This window comes from Eulemur rufifrons, chromosome 30 (genome assembly GCF_041146395.1).
Source record: "Eulemur rufifrons isolate Redbay chromosome 30, OSU_ERuf_1, whole genome shotgun sequence".
NCBI classification, from domain to species: Eukaryota; Metazoa; Chordata; class Mammalia; order Primates; family Lemuridae; genus Eulemur; species Eulemur rufifrons.
The window spans coordinates 117,484,975-117,511,948 of NC_091012.1; the positions used below are offsets into that span (position 1 = coordinate 117,484,975).

Genomic DNA, 26,974 nt, shown 5'->3' on the forward strand with positions numbered 1-26,974 from the left:
CATAAAGTTAGAATAGCTAGAGTGGGAGGGGGTTTAACCTATGAGAAATTAAGCATATTTTAAAGGTACAATGATTGAATTAATCCATTACTGTCTTAAAAATCTATAATAGATCAAAAAAAGGAGCCTTAGTAATATAAAAATTTAAAATATGATGAAGAAATCACCACAAATCAATAGAGAAAAGATTATGCTGGGGAAAAATATGAATTTCTGAAAAACCCTTCAAGGTCAGAAACTTAGCTCTATATGAATTTAAGAAGGAGTAAATATTCAGGTATTTTTAAATGAAAGTATAAGAACCCAGAATAAATGTGAATATCTGAACAATGGTAGAATGGCCACAGATGTAAGAATAATATAAATGAAAGAAATAACAAAGAAGCTAATGATTATTTTTTTTATTTAGAAACAAACATAAACATAAATAAAAATAAAAGGTAAAAATGGAAGCTGGAAAAAATATTCTCAATAAATATATATTTAAGAAAATGTGAAAAAAGCTCTTACAAATAAAACACTGAGGAAAAATGGGCAATGGACATAGCAGACAATTGACAGTAGAAACATAAATGGTAAACATGCACACACATCCATTTCTACTTCCTATTAAAAAACTTAAAATATCTATAACAAGCTTTTATTCTGTCCTATCAAGCATACAGATCATAATACTCAATAGTGGTAAAAGTAAGACAAGTATTTTCTAACTGTTGGTGGTAGTTTATGAGTGTTCTGAGTATCAGCATTGCAAAGAAATTCAGTAATGTGTATTTAAATCCACAGGATTCTTATTGCTAACTTTTCTTTCCTATTCCAAGAAAATTAGCAGCAAAAATGTGAACCAAAATGCATAAACAAATGTGTTTGTTGTAGGATCATTTATTATAATGAAAAATTGAAAACAAAATGCATAATAATACTGGAATGGTGAAATATAGAGTACTCATATATATCTCATTACTCAGATCTAAAAAGTCAATTTTTCAAAGTGTAATTAATGACCTAAGGAGATACAGTACAATATTAAATGAATAAAGTAGGTAGAGAATGTTTATAGAGTTTGATCCCAATTAAATATATAAATCTCAATTATAAGTACATCTCCCCTCTTTTTCTTGGCTGGTATTCTTGAGAGGAAAAAATACACAAGTAAATAATATGAGACATAACTAAAGTGAGGGGGTACTTGATTTTGGAATTTTCCAAATTTGAGGCTTATTAATTTTTTTGTTCTGATTTTAGTGTTTTTCCTCCCTAACATTCTATGTTTCTAGATGAAAATTGAAAATCTTAAAAAGCCTTCCCAATCTGTCTAGGTTTTATAAAGGTAATCAGCTTTTAGCAAGATTTTACTTAACTAAAAGTAATTGGAACACTGTGCAAGATCATTTGGAGTGAAATACTAATGGAGACAAAGATTTGCAAAAAGAATAGAAAAGAGAGAGAAAAAGATGTAGATGCTTAAAATCTAGATTCAAGGAATTGAATCAACTTAGAACTTTTAAACAAATAAAGCATGTTTATAGAGGTTTTCCTCTTCCACAATTGCTTCTAATACCAGAATCTGGGGAAAAATGGTCCTATCCCACATTCTAAAACAAGCTACCAGCAATTGAGACTGATGACTTTTCCATAGGGTTTACAGAGAAGCAACCATGGTATTATCTTTACTACCTGCAATTTCCAAACTCCTTTGTGCTCCATGTCTCAGTCAACATTAGGAGGACTCAGATGGGAGGGGCTCGTAAGCATTGTGGAGAGAGGAGTGTTTGTAGTAAGGGACAGTTACCTCTCTTCCCTTTTCATCTCTCTAAAGTCAAAGGTAGAGGCTTCAAGGGAATCACTGAGAAAAAAGTTTGTAGACTACAAAAAGGGAAAAGCATCCCCTCATTCCACTGAAGGTTGGTAAGCTACAGAACTCCTTCACAGATCTGTGTAGCTTTTAGAGGGACCAAAAGAGCACCCCATACATTCCTTTGGCTTTCCATGTCCAAGCACTCAGAATGGAGGAGGAGCAGGAGCCAAAGGGTTACATATATGAGAAATCAACAAAAGGCTGTGAAATGGGCTTATTCTTTTTTATTAATAATTTAAATAAGGGAGAATCGTCAATGATGATATTTATTAAAATGAAGAAAGGATGGACTCAGAACATGCCAAATATGAAATGTCAATTATTAGTTCAAAAGTTAGTTTACCATGTTTTATCCACCGACTCATTGCTTATAACTGAAGTCCTTATTTCCAGGTTTCTTCTCTTCTCTGAACTCAAGATCTCTCAATTTTTTTTAAACTGGTAATTTCCCCTAAATACATGAGACAACAAAATCTACTCTCAGCTGGAATAAATACCATCCCAGCCAGAAAAGGCACAAGCACTCCTAGATGAGATGTAATATGCAGGACAGATTAGGAACACAAAGGCTCTGGATCCAGATGGCCCATGACTGAACAATGGATTGACCACTTATTAGTTGTATGACCTTGGGAAAAGTATTAAGCCTCATTTTTTTAATCTGTTAAGGATGAGATAATAGTACCCACCTCATAGTAGGGTTGTGAAGATTTGGTACTTGGCTCAGTCGCCAAGTCAATAGTTGTTAGCTACTAATACCAATCTCTCTCCTTTTATCAACAAGTCCTATTGAGTCTCCTCCTAAATTTTAAACTTTTCCTGTCATCTTCTTTCTACCCTGCTACAGCTTCATGCTTTGGACTGTCATTATTTTATTGCCTGACCTATTGTGATAGTCTCATAATTGATTTCTGTCTCTTGTCTTACTTATCACGCTTGCCCACTATCATCTGCCACAGAATAACCACAGTGAGTTTGTAATGAAACCAATCTTTTCCTACTAAAAGCTTATAAGTAGTTCATCACCTATAGATTAAAACAGATAAGAAATGTTCTAGGTGTGCTTCTTAACCTGGCCTCCAGCCACCTCACCAGCTTGATCTCCTGACCATTCTTCCAAAAATCTCAAATACTTCACTAACCAGTAATGCCAACTACACTAGTCTTTACATGCACAAGAGAGGTCAAAATATTTTTCCTTGGCAAAAACTCATATAATGAAACACTAGTTCCCATGGAAATTGATCACAAAACTTTATTGATTCTATCAGTGGAAAATAAACTCAAGAATCAGACAAGTAATGTCATAATAATATCCATTGATAATTTCACACAAACAAAACAGTTATCTGTCATTACATTAAGACTTCAAAAAAAAAAAAATCCTGAAATGACCAGCAACTTGGTAGCAGCCACAAAAGCCTGATTCTCTATGTCAGTGATAGGAGACTGCACAAATTAACTAAATTTCATCCATTCTAAGCTACACATTTTATCACATTAACATCACTGAAATAAGGATGAGCTTTACAATCCCTGCTGGCCAGGCCACATGTGGCTTAGAAGAAAATCATGGAGACAGCAATGGACCCCGCTTAAGAAATGCTATATCACCAACACTCTTGATGCCACAAGAGGATGATATTGTATAGAAGAAGATGGACTCTGAAAGGACAAATGATACAGGATAGTCAGACTCTAAATGTGAGGACGATTTAGGAATACGTTGACCAATGTTTTTCACTTATGTTTTACTTTTTATGTACACAAAAGAAAAATAAATGACAAAAATAATAATAAACCTAAAAGAACACATTTCATAGCAGGGTAAAACTTAAAAGTGATATGTCATAGTTTAATGGGCAGCATTCCCCACCCCACATCCACTGTCCACCTCACAGGTACTTAAAGTGATACTATAATATTCTACAGCCTGCAACTGAGGGTGTCTTTAGTTTGATGAAATACTATAGTGCACATTGGTGGGTAAATTAGACCATGTTTCATAGCCAACATTTCAAAGAATGGGAATGATTATTTTAGAACATAAATGCATGCAAGATTAAATAGAGTGATGTGAGAATCCATTCATCCATGCAACAGTTATTTATTGAGCATCTATTCTGTGCCAGGCATTGTTTGTTTTAGGAGCAAGGATTGCAGCAGTAAATAAACCATACAAAAATCCTTGTCCTCAGGAAGCTTAATTTCATGTGTGTGAGGTAGACAACACACCAAATAAATACCCAAATCATAGAGTATGTTAATTTTAAGAACTAAAGAGAAAGATAAAATAGGGAGAAAGAATAGGAATTTGGGGAGAGGTGCAATTTTAAGGTGAGTCATCAGGGAAGACCTGCAGAAGGTGAGGGAGTCAGCCATGTTTGATATTTCAAGGAAGGGCTAGAAAGGCAGAGAAGAGCAAGTGCCAAGGCTCAGAAGCAGGGACCCATTTAGTGCACTTGAGGAACACAGCAAGGAAGCCAGAGGTTCTCAGGAAGGATAAAAGAAAGTGAAAATAGATGGAGATGTTGTCATGAGGTAAGGAGAGAGTGGATCAGCAGATCTTACAGATCAGCATTGTTCAATAGAAAAATTAAGTGAGTCACATATATAATTTAATTTTTTCTAGTTGCCACATCAAAAAAGTAGGAAACAGGTATAATTAATTTTAATATATTTTATTTAACAATATATTAAAAATATTATCATTTCAAACAAATGTGATATATTAGATATAACATATTAATGGGGTATTTTATATTATATTTAAAATTTTGAAAATAGACTTTATTTTTAGAGCAATTTTAGGTTCACAGTAAAACTGAGCAGAAGGTACTGGGATCATTCTTTTTTATGTACTATGTCTTTGAAATCTGTTATGTATTTTATAGTTACAGCTCATCTCAATTAGTACTAGCCATATTTCAAGTGCTCAGTAGCCACATGTGATACTGCCTACCATATTGAACAGCTCAGACCTGGACCCTCGTAGAACAATGTAATATTTTGGCTTTTGTTATAAGTGAATTGGAAAGTGATAGAAGAGTGTTTTGAGTGCATGGGTGACATAACCTAACTTGGGGTTTTACAGAATACCCGTGGTTCCTGTGTTAAGAAAAGAGAGGGAAGAATGTCACTTTACATGTCCCAGAAGAGACTTTGAACAAGCTCTTATCAAATAGAAAACCTGAATATAGACAAGCCTTGGCTTAGCAAAGATTCTGGTTTGGAAAATGAGTGTAATTGTAGTTTTCTTAAGGTTCCGTCTTTGAGCAAGCTGTCTTATTCCTGCAACATGGGGGGCTCTCATGCTTCAAGAGTCGGATAGACCATTATCTTCTCTGGAATATCTCCCAAGCCTTTTCCCAGAAATAAATTATCCTCCTATAATACTCAATCATAATCCTCAGTTTATATGCTTGTTTTTTCTCATAGACAGTAAGATCCTCAAGGCAAAGTACATAACATATCCATCTTTAATCCTAACGCCCAGTAGAGTTCCTGGAAGATAGCAAGCTCTCAATAAATATTTGTTAATTTGAAGCAAAAAAAAATTCTTAGCTAAACATTTAAAAAATGGAAATATCCCAAGTGTCCATCAACAGTGATATATTTATACAATTAAATACTATGCAGCCATGAGAATGAACAAACTAAAACTATATGCAGAATGGATTATTATGGGCAGAATTTTGAGTGAAAAAGGCAAAATACAAGACTATATACCATATGATTCCATTTGCATAATGCTCAGTACAGGCAAAATAATAAAAATAGATAGGGCACTGCTTACACTCTGAGGTAGTGATTGTCAGGGGGTAAGAGGGGGATTCTGGGATTCTGGTAACATGCTATTTCTTTCTCTGTTTATACATTGTATCTAATTTTTAAAACTTCATTAAGCTATACAGTTATATGTGCACTGTCCAATGTGTATTTTATACTCTAATTAAAACCTTACATGGAAGAGGTATATAGCTCCCCAAGGACAACAAAACAAAAAAAATTAAATTATCTAAGTGGAAACAATTTTGTTCAGCTGTCTTACAATACAATATATAAGAATAAACTTACGGCTAATTAACTTACAGTATATGCATTTTTATAATTAAAAACTTCCACTAGTACAACATATGTCAAGTATGTTAAATCAATTCTTCTCTTTCCTCAAAAAAGATTGTGAGTCATAATTTGGAAAACATTTACACATGTAATAATTTAGTGTTTTCATTTTAAACCGAGCAGAAGCCACATAGAGCAGAACTGTCCAACTAAGCCCTATCCATATTCCTGACCCACAGAATTGTGAGCAAATAAAACAGTTGCTACTTTAAAAAAATACTTTGTTTTTACTTTTGTCCCACAATTTTCTATAAAAATGCTTTAATTAAGCATTTTAAAACATGTTACTCCATGTTTTATACTTACTTTAGTGCAGTGGTTCTCAACCAGGGGCAATTTTGACCCCCTCTCAGTATATTTGGCAATTCCTGGAGACATTTTTGGTTGTCACAATTGGGGAGTTGGGAGTTGCTACTGGCATCTAGTGTGTACAGGCCAGGGATGCTGCTAAATATCCTACAGTGCACAGGATAGCCCTTCACAGCAGAGAATTAGCCAACCTTAAATGTCAGTAGTGATGAATTTTTAAATCGGAATTTTTCTTGACCAATTTTAATCTCTTATCTTTTAGAGATTTTTGAAATATTGAAATTGCTTTGTTCAAAGTGAATGACTTTTCTTAAAATAAATTATGTATTGTTAACCTCTTTTAAATTGCTTATTTTTTTAAGTGTTTGCAGTGTTTTCTTTTTCCAGTTTGCTTCAAAAAATGTTTGAGAAATATGTTGTTTATAACAATTTTATTCTTCTTTCTCCAGGCTAGAAGAACAAAAGAATATCTTGTCAGAATTTCAAAGAGATTTAAATGAATTTGTTTTATGGTTGGAAGAAGCAGATAACATTACTAGTATTCCACTTGAACCTGGAAATGAGCAACAGCTAAAAGAAAAGCTTGAACAAGTCAAGGTAATTTTATTTTCTAAAATCCCCTAGGGTCTACTTGTATAAAGAGTATATGAATCTATTTTTTTAATTGAATCATTGATTTCCTGTCCATTAGGTTATTTATAGTTCCTTACTAAAGTGTTTTTCTCACAACTTTATTTTTTCTTAACCCAGTGGCTCCCAACCAGTGTACATATGTATAGATGTATGTGTATATATATATATATATATACTGCATCTATACATATATACATATGCATTTATATGTATAGATTCAATACATGTATCTAAATATATAATGCATGGCAGCTGTTCTCTAAACTAATTTATAAATTAAGTTTAGACTTATTTGAGAATTCTATGACTTTGAATAATTTCAAAATTGAAGAGCAAAGTGTAGAATCATAAAATCTAAATCTAAATGGTAATCACTAATTCAATCTGTCTTAGGCTATATCCCAGAGATTTAGAAAGAGTCTATAAAAAAAATCCCATTTCTTAGGAAAAATCTTAATTGCCAGATCAACCCCCCTACTTCAGCCTCTAATTAAAGGCATTATATTCGCCTGAATAAATGTTTTGTTTGGCTTATTTTGTCTGGGGTCGGGGGCATACCGGTTGAATAGACAGCCAGCTTATTCAAGTGGCTTTTCATATCTTCCTACTGTGACGTCTGCTTATTACTGATTACCTCACCTGGGTGACTGACATGCTCTGATTGTACAGTTGGATTAACTTTCATGGTTTTAGTTTTAGGAAAACAGTTCTTCTGGATCTGTTTTATTTTAATTGTTGAAGAGAAGATGAAAGGGGAAGGGAAATTAATATTTAATCATCCCCTTGTGCCAAGTATTAGATGCATTTACATCTGTTATTTTATTTAATCTTCATATCAAACATTCACAAGGGTTGCTATTATCCTCATTTTACGAGGTCATGTAATCAAAGGAAAATGGAATTGCTCCTTTATCAATGATTCAGTTGGTTTGCACACATAAATTAGGGTCCAATGTCAAACATTTATTTCTATGAGACAAGAAATTTACACTTGAACAAGAAATAAAGTATATAAATTAAAATATGGTTTAATTCGATGAACAGATATGAAGCACTTACTATATGTCATACCTGTACTAGGTATTAGAGATTCAAAAAATAAAAAGTTTGAGAACCATCTGAAGATGGTTTTACCCTGGAAAAATGAACTCAGTCTGTTCTTATAAATTGATCTTTCCTAAATATATAGAGTGTCACATACAGCAGTACAACTGATAATCCATTTAAGAGACATATTTAGTTGCATTTACTTATTAATAAATATGCATTGATTCTCTTTTCTCCTTAGACAATCTAGGTGCGTAAATATATATTCAGGATTGTTATGTCTTCTTGTTGCATTTCTCTCTTTACCATTATATAATGACCATCTTTGTCTTTTTTTACCATTGTTGGTTTAAAGTCAACTTTATCTGATATGAGAATGGCTACATCTGCTCTCTTTTGGTTTCCATTTGCATGAAATATTTTCCTCCATCCCTTCACCTCAAGTCTCTCTGACTCCTTGTAGATTATATGTGTTTCCTGGAGACAGGAGATACTTGGGTTGTATTTTTTCATCCATTCAGTCAGCCTACATCTTTTGAGTGGAGCATTCAGACTGTTCACATTGCGTGATAGAATTGATATGTGGGATGATGTTCTGTTCATCATATTGGGTATACCTTATTGCTTTGTTTTCCCTCTTGTGCTATTGTTTTATATGAGCTGTGAGCTTTAGTTTTGCTTGATTTTACACTGGTAAGTATCTATTATGTTGATACACGTATAATGCCATTCTAAGTATTTTGTACAGGGAAAGTCTGGTGGTGACAAATTCCCTCAGTGCTTGCTTGTCAGATAAATCTTTATTTCTCCTTCATATATGAGACTTAGTTTTTTAAGACACAAAATTCTAGGCTGGCGGTTGTTCTGTTTAAGAAAACTGAAGATGGGGCCCTGATTCCTTCTGGCTTATAAGGTCTCAGTTGAGAAGTCTGCAGTTAGCCTCATAAGTTTTCCTTTGTAAGTTACTTGATGTTTTCTCCTCACAGCTTTCAGGAGTTACTCCTTCCTGTTGACTGTGGCCAGGCTGATGACTATATGTCTTGGTGATTCTCTTTCTGCAATGAATCTCCCAAGTGTTCATTGAGCTTCTTGTGCCTGGATTTCTAAATCTCTAGCAAGACCAGGGAAGTTTTCCTCAATTATTTCCCCAAATAGGTTTTCCAGACCTTTTACTTGTCTTCTTCATCCTCAGGGATGCCTGTGATTCTTATATTTGGCCGTTTTACATAACCTCATATTTCTCTTAGTCTTTGTTGATTCCTCTTGATTCTTTGTTATTTATTTTTGACTGACTGGGTTAATTTGAAAAAGTTGTCTTCAAACTCTGAAATTATTTCTTCTGCCTGGTCTAGTCTATTCTTAAAGCTTTGTACTGTGTTTTCTATTTCATTAAATGAATTTTTCTTTTCCAAAATTTCTACTTTTTTTTTTAATATGTCATCTCTTTAGTAAATTTTTTGTTCATTTTATGAATTGTTTTTTCTGGTTTCTTTCAGTTGGTTTTCCATTTTCTCTTGGATTTCATTGAGCTTCCTTACAATCTATATTTAGAAATCTTTATCTATAATTTCAATATTTTCATTTTGGTTGGGATCCATTGTTATAGAGCTGGTATGCTCCTTTGAAGGATATCTTTTCACTCTCATTTTTCATTCTTCCAGATTTCTTGCACTGATTCCTTCTCATCTGGAGCAGCTGTTGCTTCTTGTTTTTGGATTTTCTTTCATTTAAATGGGGCTTCCCCCTGCCTCACTCTTAAAGCTGTGTCTGTAGCATATGTTGGGTAAGGGCCTTTGGCTTGCTTGTGGGTGCTTTGATGGGTTTCCAGGTTCCCGATGGATACTTTGGTCAAAATAATCCATAGTGTGGTGGTTTTCTCACTTGCTAGTTGTTTGTAGGCTGTAGTGGTGGTGAACCATGTGTGTGGGCAGATATCCTGTCTCTTACTGATAATGGAAGATGGAGGTCTTTGGCATCCTCTCTCTCCCTAGTCCTGTGGTCTTCTTAACAGTGTGAGTTATATGGGGATGCCTAGTTTAATCTCTGAGACAGTAGGTGTTGCTTGTGGGTAAGAATCAACCACACCCTGCATGATTGAATCAGTAAGTGCTATAATGGGGTATACAAGTTGTCCTCCCTGCCAGTAGGTGGCGCTTACCAGCTAGAGCCAGCTGCAGTGTTTTTGGGATCTGTGACTGGCTCTACTCTCTCAGAAGAAGCACTTGGATGCCCTAGGTGGTGAGTGGGGCCCCCAGGGGACTCTTATTCTCCATCACAGCAGAGGTGGGTGGAAGAGTGAGGCTGGATGGGACTGGGTAAGGTGAGCCTGCATTCTGGCTCCACAAAGGCAGTCAAAAGAGGTGTCTCAGCAGGGGTGAAAGGTCAGGTCCCAGGTCACTTGGGAAAGCCTCCAGGGACGGGCTGAAGTGGCCCCACCAAGCCAGAAAGTCTGTTCATGTGGGAGGGGCAGTTTGGGATTCACTGTTTGGCTGTCAGGAGTGGGTTTCACTCTTCTCCCTACTTTCCTGCCTCGAGGTCTCCTTAGGTCATTTGGCCACAGGCAGAGACTCAAACTAGCTGAACTCACCAGCAGTGGCACTGCAGGCTGGGAGCTTCCCTGTCCAGAATCCCACCCTGGGCTGAGAGTGCAGCTTTCCTGTGGGGTGAGGACTGCTCCATGAGTGTGCTATGGCTCTGAACCACACTGTACTCTTCTCTCAGTTCTGCCCATGCAGGCTCCCTTGCCTCCTAAAACTAATTCACAAATCTCCCCTCTGTGCCCCTGAGCAATGCAATTGAGTCCTGGGGTTATGGGGTCCAGCCTGCGGGCCTGTCTTCTGATCCCCCAAGTTCAATCCTTGACCATTCAGGGAGAAGCATGCTGGTCCCGACTTTCCCATGGAGTGCTCAAGCAGGTTTAATGTCTCTCTGCTTTGGGGTTTGCCCTGCTCTGCTGGAGCAGCCAGGCGAGCAGCACTGGGGAAGGCTGGTGGGCAGGAAGCTCACATCTGAGCACCCCTTGGTCTGTTACAGGTCTTCCAGAGGAAAGGTGTGAGCCCCACTCTCTGTTGTAGTCTCGTTATAGTGGACACATTAACAGAGGGGAAGCAGCCACTCCTGAGAGTCTTGGCTCAATTGTCCCTTGGGGCACCAGTGCCTCTAGGCAGCAGTGGGTGGGGGAGGGGAAGGAGAGTAAAAAATTCCAAATGGAGGCGAGCTGGTGCTCTTGTCATCTCTGTCCCTCTCATTAGAAGGCAGCCTACCAGAATGTGCAAGCTCTGGGATCACACAGATCCCCCAGGACCCACTGGCCCCTGTATGGCCACTGCAGTCTGGGCTGGAGTTGGGAAATGTTTGTGTGGGAACAAGTTATATAAAAACTGAAGGCATGAAGCTTCCTGGGGGTGGACAAAGGCACACAGTGGGTGGAGAAGTAATATGGTTCCTGCCATCTTGGTTTGGGTCTGTGGTGATGGGAAGTGATCCTGAAGGGGCTGGCCTGGTGGTTTGGGCTTTTGGGCTCGTGAGAGTAGAAAAGCTCTTCAGCAGCTTGGGAACCTGCTAACTTTCAGAAGTGTGAGGGAAGAGAAATAAAACCCCCACCTACCCTTCCCACTGGACTCCAAGCCTCTCAGGGTTTAATCTCTGGCAATATCTTGCTATTTCTTGTTCTGCTCTGCAACTTCTTCCTGTGCAATCTCTGGTAGGTTCTGACACTTTTCTCTCAGAATTACACCTGATCTATGTTTGTTTGTTTTTTTTTTTCCCCATCTAAAACTTTTCCTTCTTTCTGAGACAATCTGGCAACCAATGTCGCTAATCAGCCATCTTCCCATGTATCCTCTCCTTAGACAATCTAGATCAGGGCTGTCTAATAGAACTTCTATGATGATAGAAGTGTTTTGCATTAACCATTTTTATAGCCACTGGTCATTTGTGCCTTCTGAATACTTAAAAGGTGGCTAGTGCATCTTAGGAACTGACATTTTATTTTATTGAATTTTAATTAATTTAAATTTAAATAGTTTCATGTGGCTAGTGGCTACAATACAGGACACTGCAACACTAGATGACATAAATAAATAAAACACAGCATCATTGTTGTTTTGAAGGTATTAAGAAAGGGCATACATAATGTGATGCTGAATGAATCAGAGAAATTCAGGTATGTGAAGGAGTCAAAAATAAGGGTTTGGAATGAAACTGCCTAAGTTTGAATCACAGCTCTGTTGATTGCTAGTTTTGTGTCCTTGGAGCTGGTATTTAACCTCTCTGTCTCAGTTTTCTTCTACATAAAACAATATAAGATAATAGGATCTATTTCATATAGGTATTATAATATGAAGATAAACTGAGATAGTATACATGAAGTGATTAACACAGTACCTGGCACTGTGTACATTGAGAGTGAATACTCTCAATATTAGTTATCTCTTAAGATGATATGCAATTTCTTACTCAGTGGCATGCTATGGTATGCTATGGTATCTAAGAAGTTGATGAATATACCCAGATTGTTCTATTTGTGATACAGATATGTTTTCAGACTCTAACTCTGTTTGGGATGTTGTTTTACCATCTAATATTTTTCTCGTGAAAAAAATCTGTGAGAGATAGATAATCTGGTCTTTTCCAGGAAGGTTTATCTACTGAAGAGTGGGTGTTTCAGTCCATTAGCTCTGTGCTCTGTAGAAAACTGTTGCTATTTGAGGTACCACTGGGCCTTCGGTCAAGTTGCTTTCATTTTGATAGACTAATCAATAGAAGCAAAGACAAGGCAGTTGGAATTGTGCTGTAATTCATTTTAAACGTTGTTGCATTTGTCTGTTTCAGTTACTGGTGGAAGAGTTGCCCCTGCGCCAGGGAATTCTAAAACAATTAAATGAAACCGGAGGAACAGCACTTGTAAGTGCTCCCATAAGCCCAGAAGAGCAGGATAAACTTGAAAATAAGCTCAAGCACACAAATCTCCAGTGGATAAAGGTTAGACATTAACCATCTCCTCTGTCACCTGTGTTAAATGTTGGCAAGTGTTTGTATTTGTTTTGTTTCCTGGGTGTTTTATTGAGGGGGAGGAGGTTGGTATGTGGATTGTTGTTTTGTTTGGTTTTTTAACCTGATCATTTGATTTGGCTGTATGTTTTGTTGTGAATATAAACAATGGTAATGGTAGATGGCTTTACATTGCTGACCAAATGCCAAAACATAGACCACTATTTCATTGCATAAATGATTCTAAAGAATTAGACTGAAAAAGTGATGAAGTAATTAATTCAGTATTCAGGTGTATATTGACAGCATTTAAGCAAAATGCAGGTGGTCTAGTTCTAGTTCAACAAGTATCATAAATCAAAATTACTTATTTGTACCTATAGTATATGCTTAATAATTAATGCATGCTAACCCTTTCCAAAAGGTGCTTTATTTATTTATTTATTTACCTGCTGTCTCACTCACTTAACTTGTGAGTCTTCATCTTTCTACCTTGGATACTTTCTAGATATAATATTAAAAACATATATCAAATTAATATATACTTTAAAAATAAGTGGTCCATATGAATTTATGATTTAAAGCAACATTAATTGATCCAGCACCATTTGTTAAAAGACAATAATTTTCCTACTGTACTGCCATGGCATATTTGTCATAAATCAAGTGAACTTACTGTATGAAAATGCTTCTGGATTCTCAAACCTCTTCTATTTGATCATGACTGTCCTTCACCCAGTACCACAATGGCTTAATTACTATAATTTTTTAACAGATTTACTGAGATATAATTCACATACCATTAGATTCATCCATTTAAAGTATAAAATTCAATGGTTTGGGTACATTAGAATAATTTTTTAAAATTGTGATTGAATATATATAATGTAAAAGTTGTCATTTTAACCATTTTTAGGTGTATAATATAATGGCATTTATTTCAACCATCACCACCATTTATATTCATAATTTTTCATTACTCCAAAGAGAAATTCTTAAACATTAAACAATAGTTCCCCCTCCTTCCTCTTTGCAGTCTTTGGTAACCTTGAATCTACTTTCTATTTCTATAAATTTTCCTATTCTAGATATTTCATATAAGTAGACTAAGACAATATTTGTCACTTTCTGTTTGGCTTATTTCACTCAACATAATGTTTTCAGGGTTCATCCTTGTTGTAGAATGTGTCATAACTTTGTTCTTTTTTATGACTGAATAATATTCCATTATATGTACACATTCAGTCATTTTACTTTAAAAATTGAGATATGGCAGTGTAAACCCCCCAACTTTGTTCTTCCTATTCAAGATTTCCTTGGCTATTTTTGGTTCTTTGAATGAATATTAGAACAATGTTGTCAATTTTTACATGATGCCTTCCAGGATGATGATTGAAATTGTGTTGAATTTGTAGACCAACTAACATCTTTACAATACTGAGTCATCTAATCTGTGGAAACAATGTATCCCTCAATTTATTGAAGTCTTCTTTAATGAATTTTTGGTAATGTTTTGCGGTTTTCAGTCCAGAGATCCTATATGAGTTTTATTGGATTTAATCCCAGATATTTGATGTTTTGATCCTATTATAAGTGAGATTCATTTATTTTTTTCTCTTTGTTGAAGGTTTATAAAAATATAATTGATTTTTGTATACAGAGCACATATCCAGGGACTTTTCTAAATTCACTTTTTAACACCAAAGTTTTTAGAATCTTGGAGTCTTTTTAATGCATAATGCATATTTGTATCATCAAATAGAGGTAGTCTCCTTTCAATCCTCATGGTTTTAGTTTATTTTTTTGAATCATTGCACAGGCTCGACCTTCGAAACAATGTTAAATAGAAGTGGTGATAATTAGAAGCCTTGTTTCATTCTGTGTCTCAGGTGGAAAACTCTCAATATTTACCATTAAATATGATGGTATTTTTTCAAAGACATTTTTGTGTTCTTAATCAGAATAAGGAATTTCTTTATTCCCAGTTTAAGTTTGTATTGTGAATAGCTATTGAACATAGTCAAGTGCATTCTTTGCATTTCTTAAAATGATTGTATGATTTTGCTATTTTTCTGTGAATGTGGTAAATTATAGCCATTGATTTTTGAATGTAAACCACTCTGAGATTGCTGAAATAAACCTTATTGATCATGATATATTATGCTTTTTATAGATTTATTGATTTAGTTTTATAATATTTTGTTTAAGATTTTTATATTTTTGTTCATAACAAAGATGGGTCTGTAATATTTTTTTTCCTAATATCCTTCTCAAATGTTGGTAGCACTGTTACACTTGTTTTATAAAACAAGTTGGGAAATGTTTCCTCTTTTTCTTTTATCTGGAAAAATTATTGAATATTACTATTATTTCTTCCTAAAATGTTTCGAAGAATTCAATTGTTGAGCCATCTGAGCATGGAATTTTTTATGGGAAAGTTTTTAATAATGATTTCTTTAATTTGATTTCTTTAATAGATAACAGGGATGGTTAGAATTTTTGAATGTCTTTTTATGTCAGCTTTTGTAACTTTTGTCTTTCAAGGAATTTGTTATCTTGTCATTTTCTCTTTTTGGGCTATAGACTTTCTTCACACAGCTAGTTATATTTTATATATTTACATACAAGAATGGGAAAATAGAAAGACAGATCTTTGAGTACCGGGGTGGATCTTGTTGACTGGGATATATTACTCTAAGTGCTAAAGGAGAGAGCTGACTCTCCTGCTAAAGGATACCTTCAAATTCTATAATATAGCAATGCTTCATTCAGAGGTATACCAACTACTGGCTTTATGTCTAGTTACCAAGTTCAATTTTTTCAGATAAGAATGACTTTTGTTTGATTGTTTTATGTTTATTTTTGCTTATCAGTAAGTGCTAAGGGAAGACAGTTCTTTGTGTGGTACCTTTGAGCTAGGAGTAAATCTTCACCTAGAAACTTTCAGTACCCCATTGATAACCTGCTTCTTAGTCTTACCCAACATGGCATCTTTTATCCAAACATTCTCCAGATTCTGCCAGAGTAAGCTCTCACTGTACCTAATGCTACTTCTCCCTTACTTCATTTGTCCCCATATATGCTTTTCCCATGTATGCTTTTGACCTTCAAGGATGTTTTGAAACCTCTCGTCCACTTTTGACCATAGTTCTACTACCTTATTGAGCATATTTAAAGCCTGTTAACTTTATGCCATCCAAAATCTAAAGCAAATTGTAATATTTAAACTGGGAACAAATCCATGCCAAGAAGATATTACAGAGCTATAATTTTCATGTAATATAAAATGCCTTCTTTCAAAAAATGGCACAATTGCCTCTAAAGAATTGCCTGTTATTCACCAGCATCCAGCTCAGTTGAGAGGCATGAAGGAGTTATACTGAGAAAAATTTTTGTTCTTTGAAAAGAAAATAATAGAGGCTTCGTTTTGAACTATGTCAGGTTATTTATTATATTTTTTAATTGATGATGCTGAAGTTCTTATAACAGATCATTTACATGACTGATAAAATATTTAGGAACTGAAATAAGTACCAATTTTATGACATTGAAATCAAAATGTGTGCTTAGGTCTCTATAATTCAAGCAAGCAGGTATTTGAAAAAGTCCTCTTTTATTTTTATATTTCAATATTATATCTCAGTTATCTGAATAATCAAAGTAAAACATTTTAAGGTGAATTTTTGCTACTGAAAAATAAGAAGTTTCTTCCCTTAATGATTTCAAAACAGCCATGTAGAGATATAGACTTTTACGTATGGAGGAAATGTGGTATCCTAGTAATTAAATTTTGCAGCCATGTAACAATACAAATAAAATCATTCCTCATAGAAAGGGAATATGGAGAAGGCATGCCCCCAAATGCCCCATAGTATTCCAGTACATCTTGATGTCAAAAAAAGAACACAAAAATAATAATTTTAAGAAATGTGAAATAACTATCTAAATTACAAAAGAGCACTTTTGTGGATTGTAATACATGAGTCAAGGTTTTATGTGTTCTTCAATAGAATCAATAGTCAAAATTTTTGTGATCAAAAGTTAAAACTAAGACTATGAATACCATCTTGGGCAAGCTTATATTACTACACCATCCATAATATCTGTGTCCTATACCAAAATTATAATTTCAATGCTAGACCTTTGCCATTAAATGTCACAGAATTTACAGTCTTATTCATTAGACATATTAAAATTTTTCCATCCATATGTCTCCTTATTTCTGTCAGTTTAGATTTAGAAATAAAAAGAAAATGATCAGTGCCAGATTTAGATAAGTACACAAATTTTTTTTTTTTTAAGTACGGAAGATGGCTTATGTCTCACTGAGACATAGTCTTAATTTTCATTAAACCTCAAATTCTGAGTCAATAGAGGGGAGAAGAAATAATAGGGACCCCCTCCTCTGTGTTCTTCAGCCCCCTCCTCTATCCAAAGGCTATAGTGGGTGTTAAACTTGAAAAGTGGTAAGTCATGTTTGCTGGGACACAAATACTTCTTAGCACACAGTATCTCTAAAAATGTCATAATATCATAATCTGTTGGCAGGTGCCTTTCACCATAGCCAACTGTATTGTGCTGCAGCCTGCATATTTAGCCAACTGACTACTTACATTTGTACCTTTCTGTTTCATTACTAAAGGGAGAAAACAGCAATTGGAAGTAATATAGCTATTTCTTTAAGGGAGTAGTGGACCATATAATGAGTTCATTGCAAAAGTGTGTTACCTTGCCTTGGCCTAGATGGCTTCCCTTTTAAGCAGAGATGGAAGGTGTTTCTTTAAACTGAATATAGCCATTAGCTTAAATTTATGGGTGCCTTCATTGTATGAAGGATCATGAAGTTATATCCTCCTTCTTGTCTAATACGTAACTTGACCTTTACAATCTTTAATAATAATACCCTTAAGATCCACAATGTGGGGATATTATTAAAGCTAACCTCTGTGTGTTTCTATGAGTGCTTCATTCGATGATCTTCACACACGTCTCACTCAATTGTTTTTATTATGTGTTACTCTTCATATTTATTTGCATTCTCCCTGAATGTACATGTGTGTATTGGGAAGTGGTTCTTTTCTCATCACTATCACTCTCTTCTCTGTTTCTCACTCTGTTATGCAATCTGTGCCTATGAATTGACATCTTACTATGTCTGTCATGAATCTTCTCTATATCCATGTGTCACTCGTTTTTTGCCCTGGTAGTTTATGTGACACATTCTTTTCTACTCTCTCCCTTTCTCTGATTTCTATCTTTAATCCCTCTTTCATCTCTTCCTTTTATATCTCTGTCCCTTAGTATCTCCTTTCCTCATTCTTCATTACTCCTTTTACATATTATATGTGGGTACTTACTTAACTAACCATTATTCAAAACCAAAACACGTTTTATCATTTTTTTAAATTTGTGAATCATAGTGTATACTTTCTTAATTTAAAAGATGAAAAGATGGAACATTCATTTTGCAGGCTCAATATTATTCAAATGGAAGGAGCCTCATGAAACTAAATTACTCTTACTTCTTCTAGATTAGAACACTTAGTCCTGAAAGGTTATGTGACTTATTTGAGACTAAATATAGCTCTCTTTTTAAATATAAAAGTTATTCCAAAATAAATAGCATTTTTTAACCTTTTGGTGAAGCTTAAGTGATTTTTATGTGGATAATATGCTAGAAATACAAAGAAAAAACATGGATTCCCATTTCATTCCATCACTCCCTTAAATATAAAAGCTGGAATTGATTTTCTTTTAAAGACACTATATGAGAGTTTTTGAATTGCTTTTTGTCCTTTTTTGAGAATTGGGTACAATGTTTTAAGATTACTTTTGGTAGTATATATTATGTATTTCTATTAGTCTTAATAAATATATTTTCAATACAAAATATCATCTGTGACTTCTATGAAAACCTCTACACACAAATTAGAAAATCTAGAGGAAATGGATACATTTTTGGAAACACATGACCTCCTAAGATTGAATCAGAAAGAAATAGAAATCTTGAACTGGCCAATAATGAGTAATAAGAGTGAAGCAATAATACAAACTCTCTCAACAACAGCAACAACAACAAAAGTCTTGGGCCAGACAGACTCACAGCCAAATTCTAGCAGACCTGCAAAGAAGAATTGGTACCCATTCTAGTGAAACTGTTCCATAATATTGAAGGAGGGAATCCTCCCTAGCTCGTTCTACAAAGCCAGTATCACCCTGATACCAAAGTCAGGAAAGGACATAACAAAAGAAAACTACAGGCCAATATCCCTTATGAACATAGATTTTAAAAATCCTCAACAAAATACCAGCAAACTGAATTCAACAGCACTTCAAAAAAGTAATCCACCATGATTAAGTGGGATTCATCCCAGGGATGAAAGAATGGTTCAATAGGAAAAGATGAAAACATTCCCCCTAGGACCAGAACAACAAAAGGATGCCTACTGTCACCACTTTTATTCAACATAGTACTGGAAGTCCTAGCCAGAGCAATCAGGCAAGAGAAAGAAATAAAAGGCATTTAAATCAGGAAAGAGGAGGTCAAACTATCCCTGTTTGCCAATGATATGATCTTATACCTGAAAACCCTAAAGATACTACCAAAAGACTCCTAGAATTGATAAATTCATTAAAATTTCAGGTTACAATACTAATATACACAAAACAATAGCATTTCTATATATTAGTAACAGTCAAGCTGAGAATCAAATCAAGAACTCAATACTATTTATAGTAGCTACAAAGAAAATAAAATACATAGGAATATATTTAACCAAGGATGTGAAAGATCTCTACAAGGAGAACTATAAAACACTGATGAAAGAAATCAGAGATTATACAAATAAATGGAAAAATATCTCATGCTCATGTATTGGAAGAATCAACATTGTTAAAATGTCCATAATGTCCAAAGTGATTTACAGAGTCAATGCAGTTCCCATCAAAATACCAACATCATTTCTCACAGATCTAGAAAAAAATGGTCTTAGACTTCATATGGAAACAAAAAAGACCTCGAATAGCCAAAGCAATCCTATGCAAAAGGAACAAATCTGGAGGCATCACATTATCTGAGTTCAAATTATATTATTAATATGAGGCTATAGTAACCAAAACAGTATGGTACTAGTATAAGGGTAGACTGATACCAATGGAACAGAATAGAGAACCCAGAAATAAAACCATATAGCTATGACCAATTGACTTTTGACAAAGCAAAAAAAAAAAAAAAAAGAAATACACTAAGGAAAGGACACCCTATTCAACAAATAGTGCTGGGAATACTGGGTAGCCTGCAGAAGAATGAAACTGGATTCCTACCTCTCACCATGTACAAAAATCAAGCCAAGATGGATTAAAGACTTAAATGTATGATGGGAAACCATAAAATGTTCTAGAAGAAAACATAGGAAAAATTCTTCTAGACCCCTAGGCAAAGAATTTATGAGTAAGACCCTAAATGCAAATGCAGAAGAACAAAACTAAATAAATGGGACTTAATTAAACTAAAAAGTTTCTGCACAGCAAATGAAATAATCAATGGAGAAAATAGGCAATCTATAGAATGGGAGAAAATATTTGAAACTATACATCAAACAAAGGGCTAATATTCAGAATCTACAAAGAACTCAAACAAATAAGCAAGAAATATAAAACAAAGAACCCCATCAAAAAGTAAACAAAAGACATGAACAGACTCTTCTCTAAATAATATAGACAAATGGCCAAACACATGAAAAAAATGCTCAACTTCACTAATTATCAGAAAAATGCAATTAAAACCACAATGAGACACTGCCTTACTCAGTATGGCCATTGTTGAAGTCAAAAAATAATAGATGTCATGGTTGTACTAAAAAGGGAATGCTTATACACTCTTGATAGTAATGTAAACTTAAAAGAAATAAAAATAGACCTACCATTTGATCCAGCAATCCCACTACTAGGTATCCACTAAATGGAAAAGAAGTCATTTTATAAAAAAGACACCTGTGCCTAAATGTTTTATTATAAGATTATTCACAATTGCAAAGATATGGAATCAACCTATGGACAAAGAAAATGTGGTATATATATGCCATGGAGTACTACTCAGCCATAAATAGTATGAAATATCTTTTGCAGCAGCTTGAATGTACCTGGAGACCATTATCTTATGTGAAGTATCTCAGGAATGGAAAAACAGATACCAAATGTTCTCACTTACAAGTGGGAGCTTATTGAAAGATGTATATGGTCGTAAAGAGCAGTAAATGGACATTGGAAACTAAGATGTGGGGACGGTGGGCGGGGGGGTGAGGGATAAAAATCCACCTATTGAGTACAACATACATTATTCTGGCGATGGGTACATTGAAAGCCCTGACTTCAGCATGATGGAATTTATCCAAATAATAAAAAACAGTTGTAGCTCCTAAAATTTTTGAAATAAGAAACTAAAAATAATAAAAATATTTTCATTTTGTGAATGAATTTAAATTTTGCATCATATTTTACTATTTAATTGTAAATAGTAAATTACTAATTGAATTTATTACTGCCTAGTATAAAATGGCATATATAAAGACTAAAATATTTTGCAAACATGATTAAGAAATTTTTCTGGAAAGTGAATTTTGATTTAGTGCATCTTTAAAAATTTGATTCACTTTACCTAAGAAAAAAATTTGGTTTACAAATAAAGTATATATAGCAAAGCTTTAATATGGGAATAATTTTTGTAATATTGATAATAGTTCAAGGATTGTTTTCAAACTAAAACACAAAATAAAAATTATAAAAGTAAAAATATAGTGTAACTCCTAGGCCAGACCATCTTCCACAGTATACAAGTGGCCATATCTAAATTGCCAGAAATCTGGTTCATTTCATATTAACCTCTAATCATGTTACTTCTAAATATCCACTGAGGAGTAAACATTTTAGATTTGCTATTTTCATTTGTACCAGGTAAATAAATGTTTGGTATTTTTCGAACTATATTTACCATGAAATGCCAGTCATCATTAGTCATTACCATAAATGTGGAGAGCAAAAAGGAGAAAATTAACTAAAGATAAAGCTTGGCTTTTCCACTCCCTGCTCAAAAATGGACATTTTCTTGAATCAATTATTTTTTTATCACAAAATAATGATTAATAGATTGTTTTAGTAGTGACCATTCAGTCCTGCCTTTACTGTAAATTACATTTTTAACTAAAGAACAGAATCTTTACTGAGGTTTTCACCATATTGACTGGCATTTCTGGGGCCCTGAAAAAGAATGCTATAAAATACATGGTAGGAGTAATAGTAATAATTGCAAGAAGTCATTTCTGTGTCTAGGAGTCATAGCAGGGACCAGATAGTTCCATCGGAGCTTTGATGTGCTCATGATGCTCTCCTTTAAAGTATATTTGTAATATAAGCCACACGTTTCTTGATTTTATAAATCTGTGAGATAAAATGCTATTATACAAGAAAATGGGGGTCACCTGTTTACCAGGCATATAGTCTGATAGTTCTTAGAAATCCATCATCTTAGAAGTTTCCTTTATGTATTTAGTAATTACATCAAAGCATTTATACATTAATTAAATTATTCATTCAACAATTATCTAATGAGTAACTACTATGTGCTACATGCTGTTATAAATATACCATAATCAATTCCCCCCTTGCCTTATTTAAAGGACATGTATAATTTTATAGGATTTGACATTGTAAGTATACACATCTCTAATTTATAGTTGCTAAGTAGTTTGAGCCTGAGGGTTGGGGGAGGGTAGTAGTAATTTAAAGTTTATGACATAAGCATCCTTGACTTTGCTTCCAATAATTTCACACTGACATGCGGTTTATTACTAAGTTGTGTGTCATGAGTACATCTCAATTTGCTCTGACAGTTTTGGTTTTTGCCCGTTATCCTATCATAATTTTTAATAGCTCCTTCACTCTCATGAGCATCCCACTTTAGAAGATAATATATATATTTAGGGTCACCCTAGTTATGAGAACAAACATCAGGCACTTAGAGGCAGGCCTGGCCCAGTACTCAATAACCATTAATATAATTACTGCTAATGTTCTTAGCAGCAGCATCACTATACTTGTCATCCTCATCTGCCTTCTTGAAACTTCAGTGAAGCTGAGAAGCTTGGCCTGTCCAAGAAACCTGGTTGTCATTATTACCAAATTAATCACTCTTTAATGGCAATAAATTTATAAGACTATATTCTTTTTAACTTTCCAAACTATTGAAACATTAGACAATGCTAAGAATATGTATCAGACACTTTGCAAACGATGAAACAGAAAATAGCAATGGTGAGGAGGCATTTTACTGCAGTGATTAATGTTGAAGTGTATGGATTATGGATTTCACCTGCTACCAGCTATGTGCTCTTATACCTACTCTGTCCATACCTCAGTTATAACATCCACAAAATTCAGATACTAATAGAACACACCTCTCCAGGTTGTGGTGAAAATTCGGTGATGTAGTGCGTGGGAAATGTATAACACAGTATCTGGCATATTGTAATTACTAAAAAATGTTAGCTTAAGAACATTAGGGGTAACATTAAAATAGAAAAATGCAAAGACTAAGCACAAAATTCTTGCTGAAACATCTTAATCAAACAGTTATAAATATAGCTTTTGGGGAGAAAGCTGAACTATATGCCATTATTATGAATGCAAGAGCTGAAAGAGAGGCGAGTTGGCACCAAGACAACAAAATGGCCCTCATGGCAGGCACTGAGGGTTTTCAGCCAATGCTCTCCCATTCTACCAATCTCACTATTTTCATTATCTATCTTTGGCTAGCATTTCAGATAAAATATGTTGGAAAGTGATGGCTTTTTCTCCTTATATTGCCTAAGAAGCCAAGATAGTCCAGCATTGTTTTCAAACACCAGCATTTATGAGCATAATTGAGATGGCCATTTAACCATGAACATCTTTGCAAGCAATCTATTGGCCGGACAGAAATCCAGGCAGAGAGCAATTAAACTTACACATTGTTTTCTAGCCCCCTTCTCCCACCTCCATTTTTGATGTTGTTTCCCCCATTTGGGCAAAGTGATAAAAAACCACTTATAGAAAGTTACATTGGAGCCAGATAGTATTCTATTAGGAAACCTCACCTAATACAAGATAATGTGTTCATGTCAACGCAATCCTGCTTTTAAAAATGTAACAAAAAGCATGAATTATATAGCACTAATACTTGTGCAATGATTCATTTCCATAGTAAAATTCCACTTTTCCCACTATATACATACTGACAATGTGTATTGAGCTTGAAAATTTATCATTTAAGTATGCCATGCTCCAGACTTTATTAAAAAGGTACGCTAATTTCCAATTAAATGCAGATTTGACCATTTTTGGCAAACTCTCTTTCCTGTTCATGATGAATTTAAAATGAGGAAGAGTAAAATGACGATGAAAAGAAAAATGAGAAAAATTTCATAACTCTTGATCTTCAGTGTAACATTTTTAAAGTAAGTCCTTTATTAGCACAAAGGTGTTTGCCTATAACAATGAATTTTAGAAAGAAGGAATGGTATAATAAAAAGGGATTTTGCTAATATAAAATGCTTTCTCTTTCCTTTTGTTTCTGTGGTGCCATTACTGACTAGATTATATAGCCTTGGCCCTGAGACTAGAGGGGGTTTCCTTCCTTTCTAATAATTTAATAATCTTGAAATGGAATTAAATGGAGGTTTTCCATATACCAACTTTTTAAACTCAGCTTGAACAAGGAAAAAGATTAAAGGCCATATTTAAGAGCACAGATTGTAAATTCTAACCCAGTTTCATTTATTATAGCACCTGCAAAGCCTATATGTAATGCAAAAATAAAATAACAGGGCTATTTTTATAAAAGGTCAGAATCATACCAAAAATGAACTTTTCTATCAAATCTTTATACTCATACAACAAGATGTGTGAGTTTATTTATGTACCTAAAAGGATTTAATACTAAATCCTGACTACTATATCCATGTCAGCTGACCCCTAATACTTCAAACTGTAGAAAAGGGACACTGAATGCTGGGTTGGTTGATGTATTCCGTTTTTGTCGTAGACCACCTGCCAGGGCTTATAACAAATCTGTAATGGGTTTCTTACCTTTTATTGTGTAGAAAATGGATTGATAGATTAGGCCTGGGGCCAATGAACCATGGAACCCCAGGTTTGCAAGAAAGAGTTTATCACCCTTTGATGTTATTTTTGTCTCATGTCAGCTGAGAAGGATGAGCTAGATTATCTGAGAGTAAGCTGGATGCCAAAATCAGCATTCCCCTCATTTATCCACCTTATAGTTCAGGACAAGGCCACTGTATGGGTTATGAAAGGGCTGATAAGGGCCTGATGGAGAAATTTGGTCTTTCAGCCTTTTTATTTGCTTGCTGATATTAGAACTAATTACAAGAAATTGAAGAGAGCATTTCATTGTTTGTTGCTAGAGAAAATCAGTTTTCCTGTGTAAGCGAAAGGATTTGAGCTGAATGGTGCACTTATAATTTGTGAACATTTTCAGTTATCACTGGGACAAGTATAGTCCATCTTTGACATGGTTGGCCAAGTGTAGGGGAAAAGAGATGGAGTAGAAAATGGGCCAGGAACCAAAGTCATCACAAGGGTATTTCAGGAAAACCCTATTTTTCCTGATAGTTGCAATCTGTAGGCAACCTGTGACTGATGCTTATACCTTGAACACAGTCTAAAAATAATTTTTTTATGAAAGTGGCACATTCTGACTGTTAGTGATGTGGGTGACATCAACAATTTTGAATGGGATAATAATTCTTGGACTTATTCAGACTATTATAAAAGAATGAAAATTCTGCAACTCAATCACAATTTAAATGACTATCATGAAGATTGCTTTTGCTGCTGCTATTGCTGTCGTGACAAATTTTAGGGCAATGCAGTTATCTCCTTGAAGTTGCTTTATTGTTTTATTTGTATCAGTGATGTGTATCTTTCTGCTAGAATCATTGAGATTCTGGTAAAGAGAGAGCAAAAAAATTAGTTTTCAGGCACTATATAGGTCCTCATTCATTGGCAACGAATAAAAAGACAACACACAAGACAGGAAAATTAACAGAAAAGACACTTTATGGGTAAGATCTTGTATGGTTAGAGAGTAGATGAAAACTAATGTTAAGTACTAAAATAATTAAGATCTTGACATTAACATCTTCAATTGTTTATGTAGAAACTGAAATACAATATGATTAAATAATCATTTATTTGTGTGAAGGATCAGCTTTCTTAAAGACCCTCATTTCCAATTTCTCACTTAGTTCATGTGTGGATAATTCCAAATATGGCCTCAAATATTCTAATGGTTTGTATAATGACTGTCACTGCTTCACCTTCCCACCCTCCATGCCTCATCTCAGTACTGGGAAGATCACTAAGCTTATAGTTAATAACTTAGTCCAGACCCAGGTTAACCACTCACTAGCTCAAACTATGGGAAATTTATTTAAATCTGTTTGTGCCTCTATTTCCTCATTTGTACAATAATGATTCATTATGAGGCTTGTTTGCTCATCTCCCAGGGTCTAATGAGGAACTAAGGACACAATATATATTATAATTCTTTATTACAAGGAGTTCAATTGTGGTTACTATTACAATGTAGGTATCATAAAATTCTAATACTAGCGGTAAGGAAGAAAGAGCTTATGTATCATCACATAGGTCAGAGCTCAAACTTTAATGTACATCAGGTCCTCGAATAACATTGTTTTGTTCAATATCGTTTCATTATAACATTCATGAGAAAAAAAATCACTTCCTGGCCAGGGCTACTGTCTGTGTAGAGTTTATGTGGTCTCCCTGTGTCTCTGTGGGTTTTCTCCAGGAACTCCGATTTCCTCCCTCATCCCAAAGCTGTGCATGTGACGTGAATTGGTGTGTCTACATGGTCCCAGTATGAGTGATGTGGGTGTGCATGTGAGTGTGCCCTGAAATGGCATGGCATCCTGTCTAGGACTGGTTCCTGAC

At 34.6% G+C, this 26,974-nt stretch overlaps 1 protein-coding gene across 1 annotated transcript in view; it reads left to right on the forward strand.

The window, feature by feature from the left end:
* The window catches only part of DMD (dystrophin), a 1,602,346-nt gene that overhangs the window by 808,698 nt on the left and 766,674 nt on the right, over window positions 1-26,974 (forward strand). Inside the window, exons 41-42 of the mRNA XM_069463910.1 lie at window positions 6,742-6,889; window positions 12,806-12,955. Coding sequence (XP_069320011.1) covers window positions 6,742-6,889; window positions 12,806-12,955 — 298 coding nt within the window. The remainder of the gene's footprint in view (window positions 1-6,741; window positions 6,890-12,805; window positions 12,956-26,974) is intronic.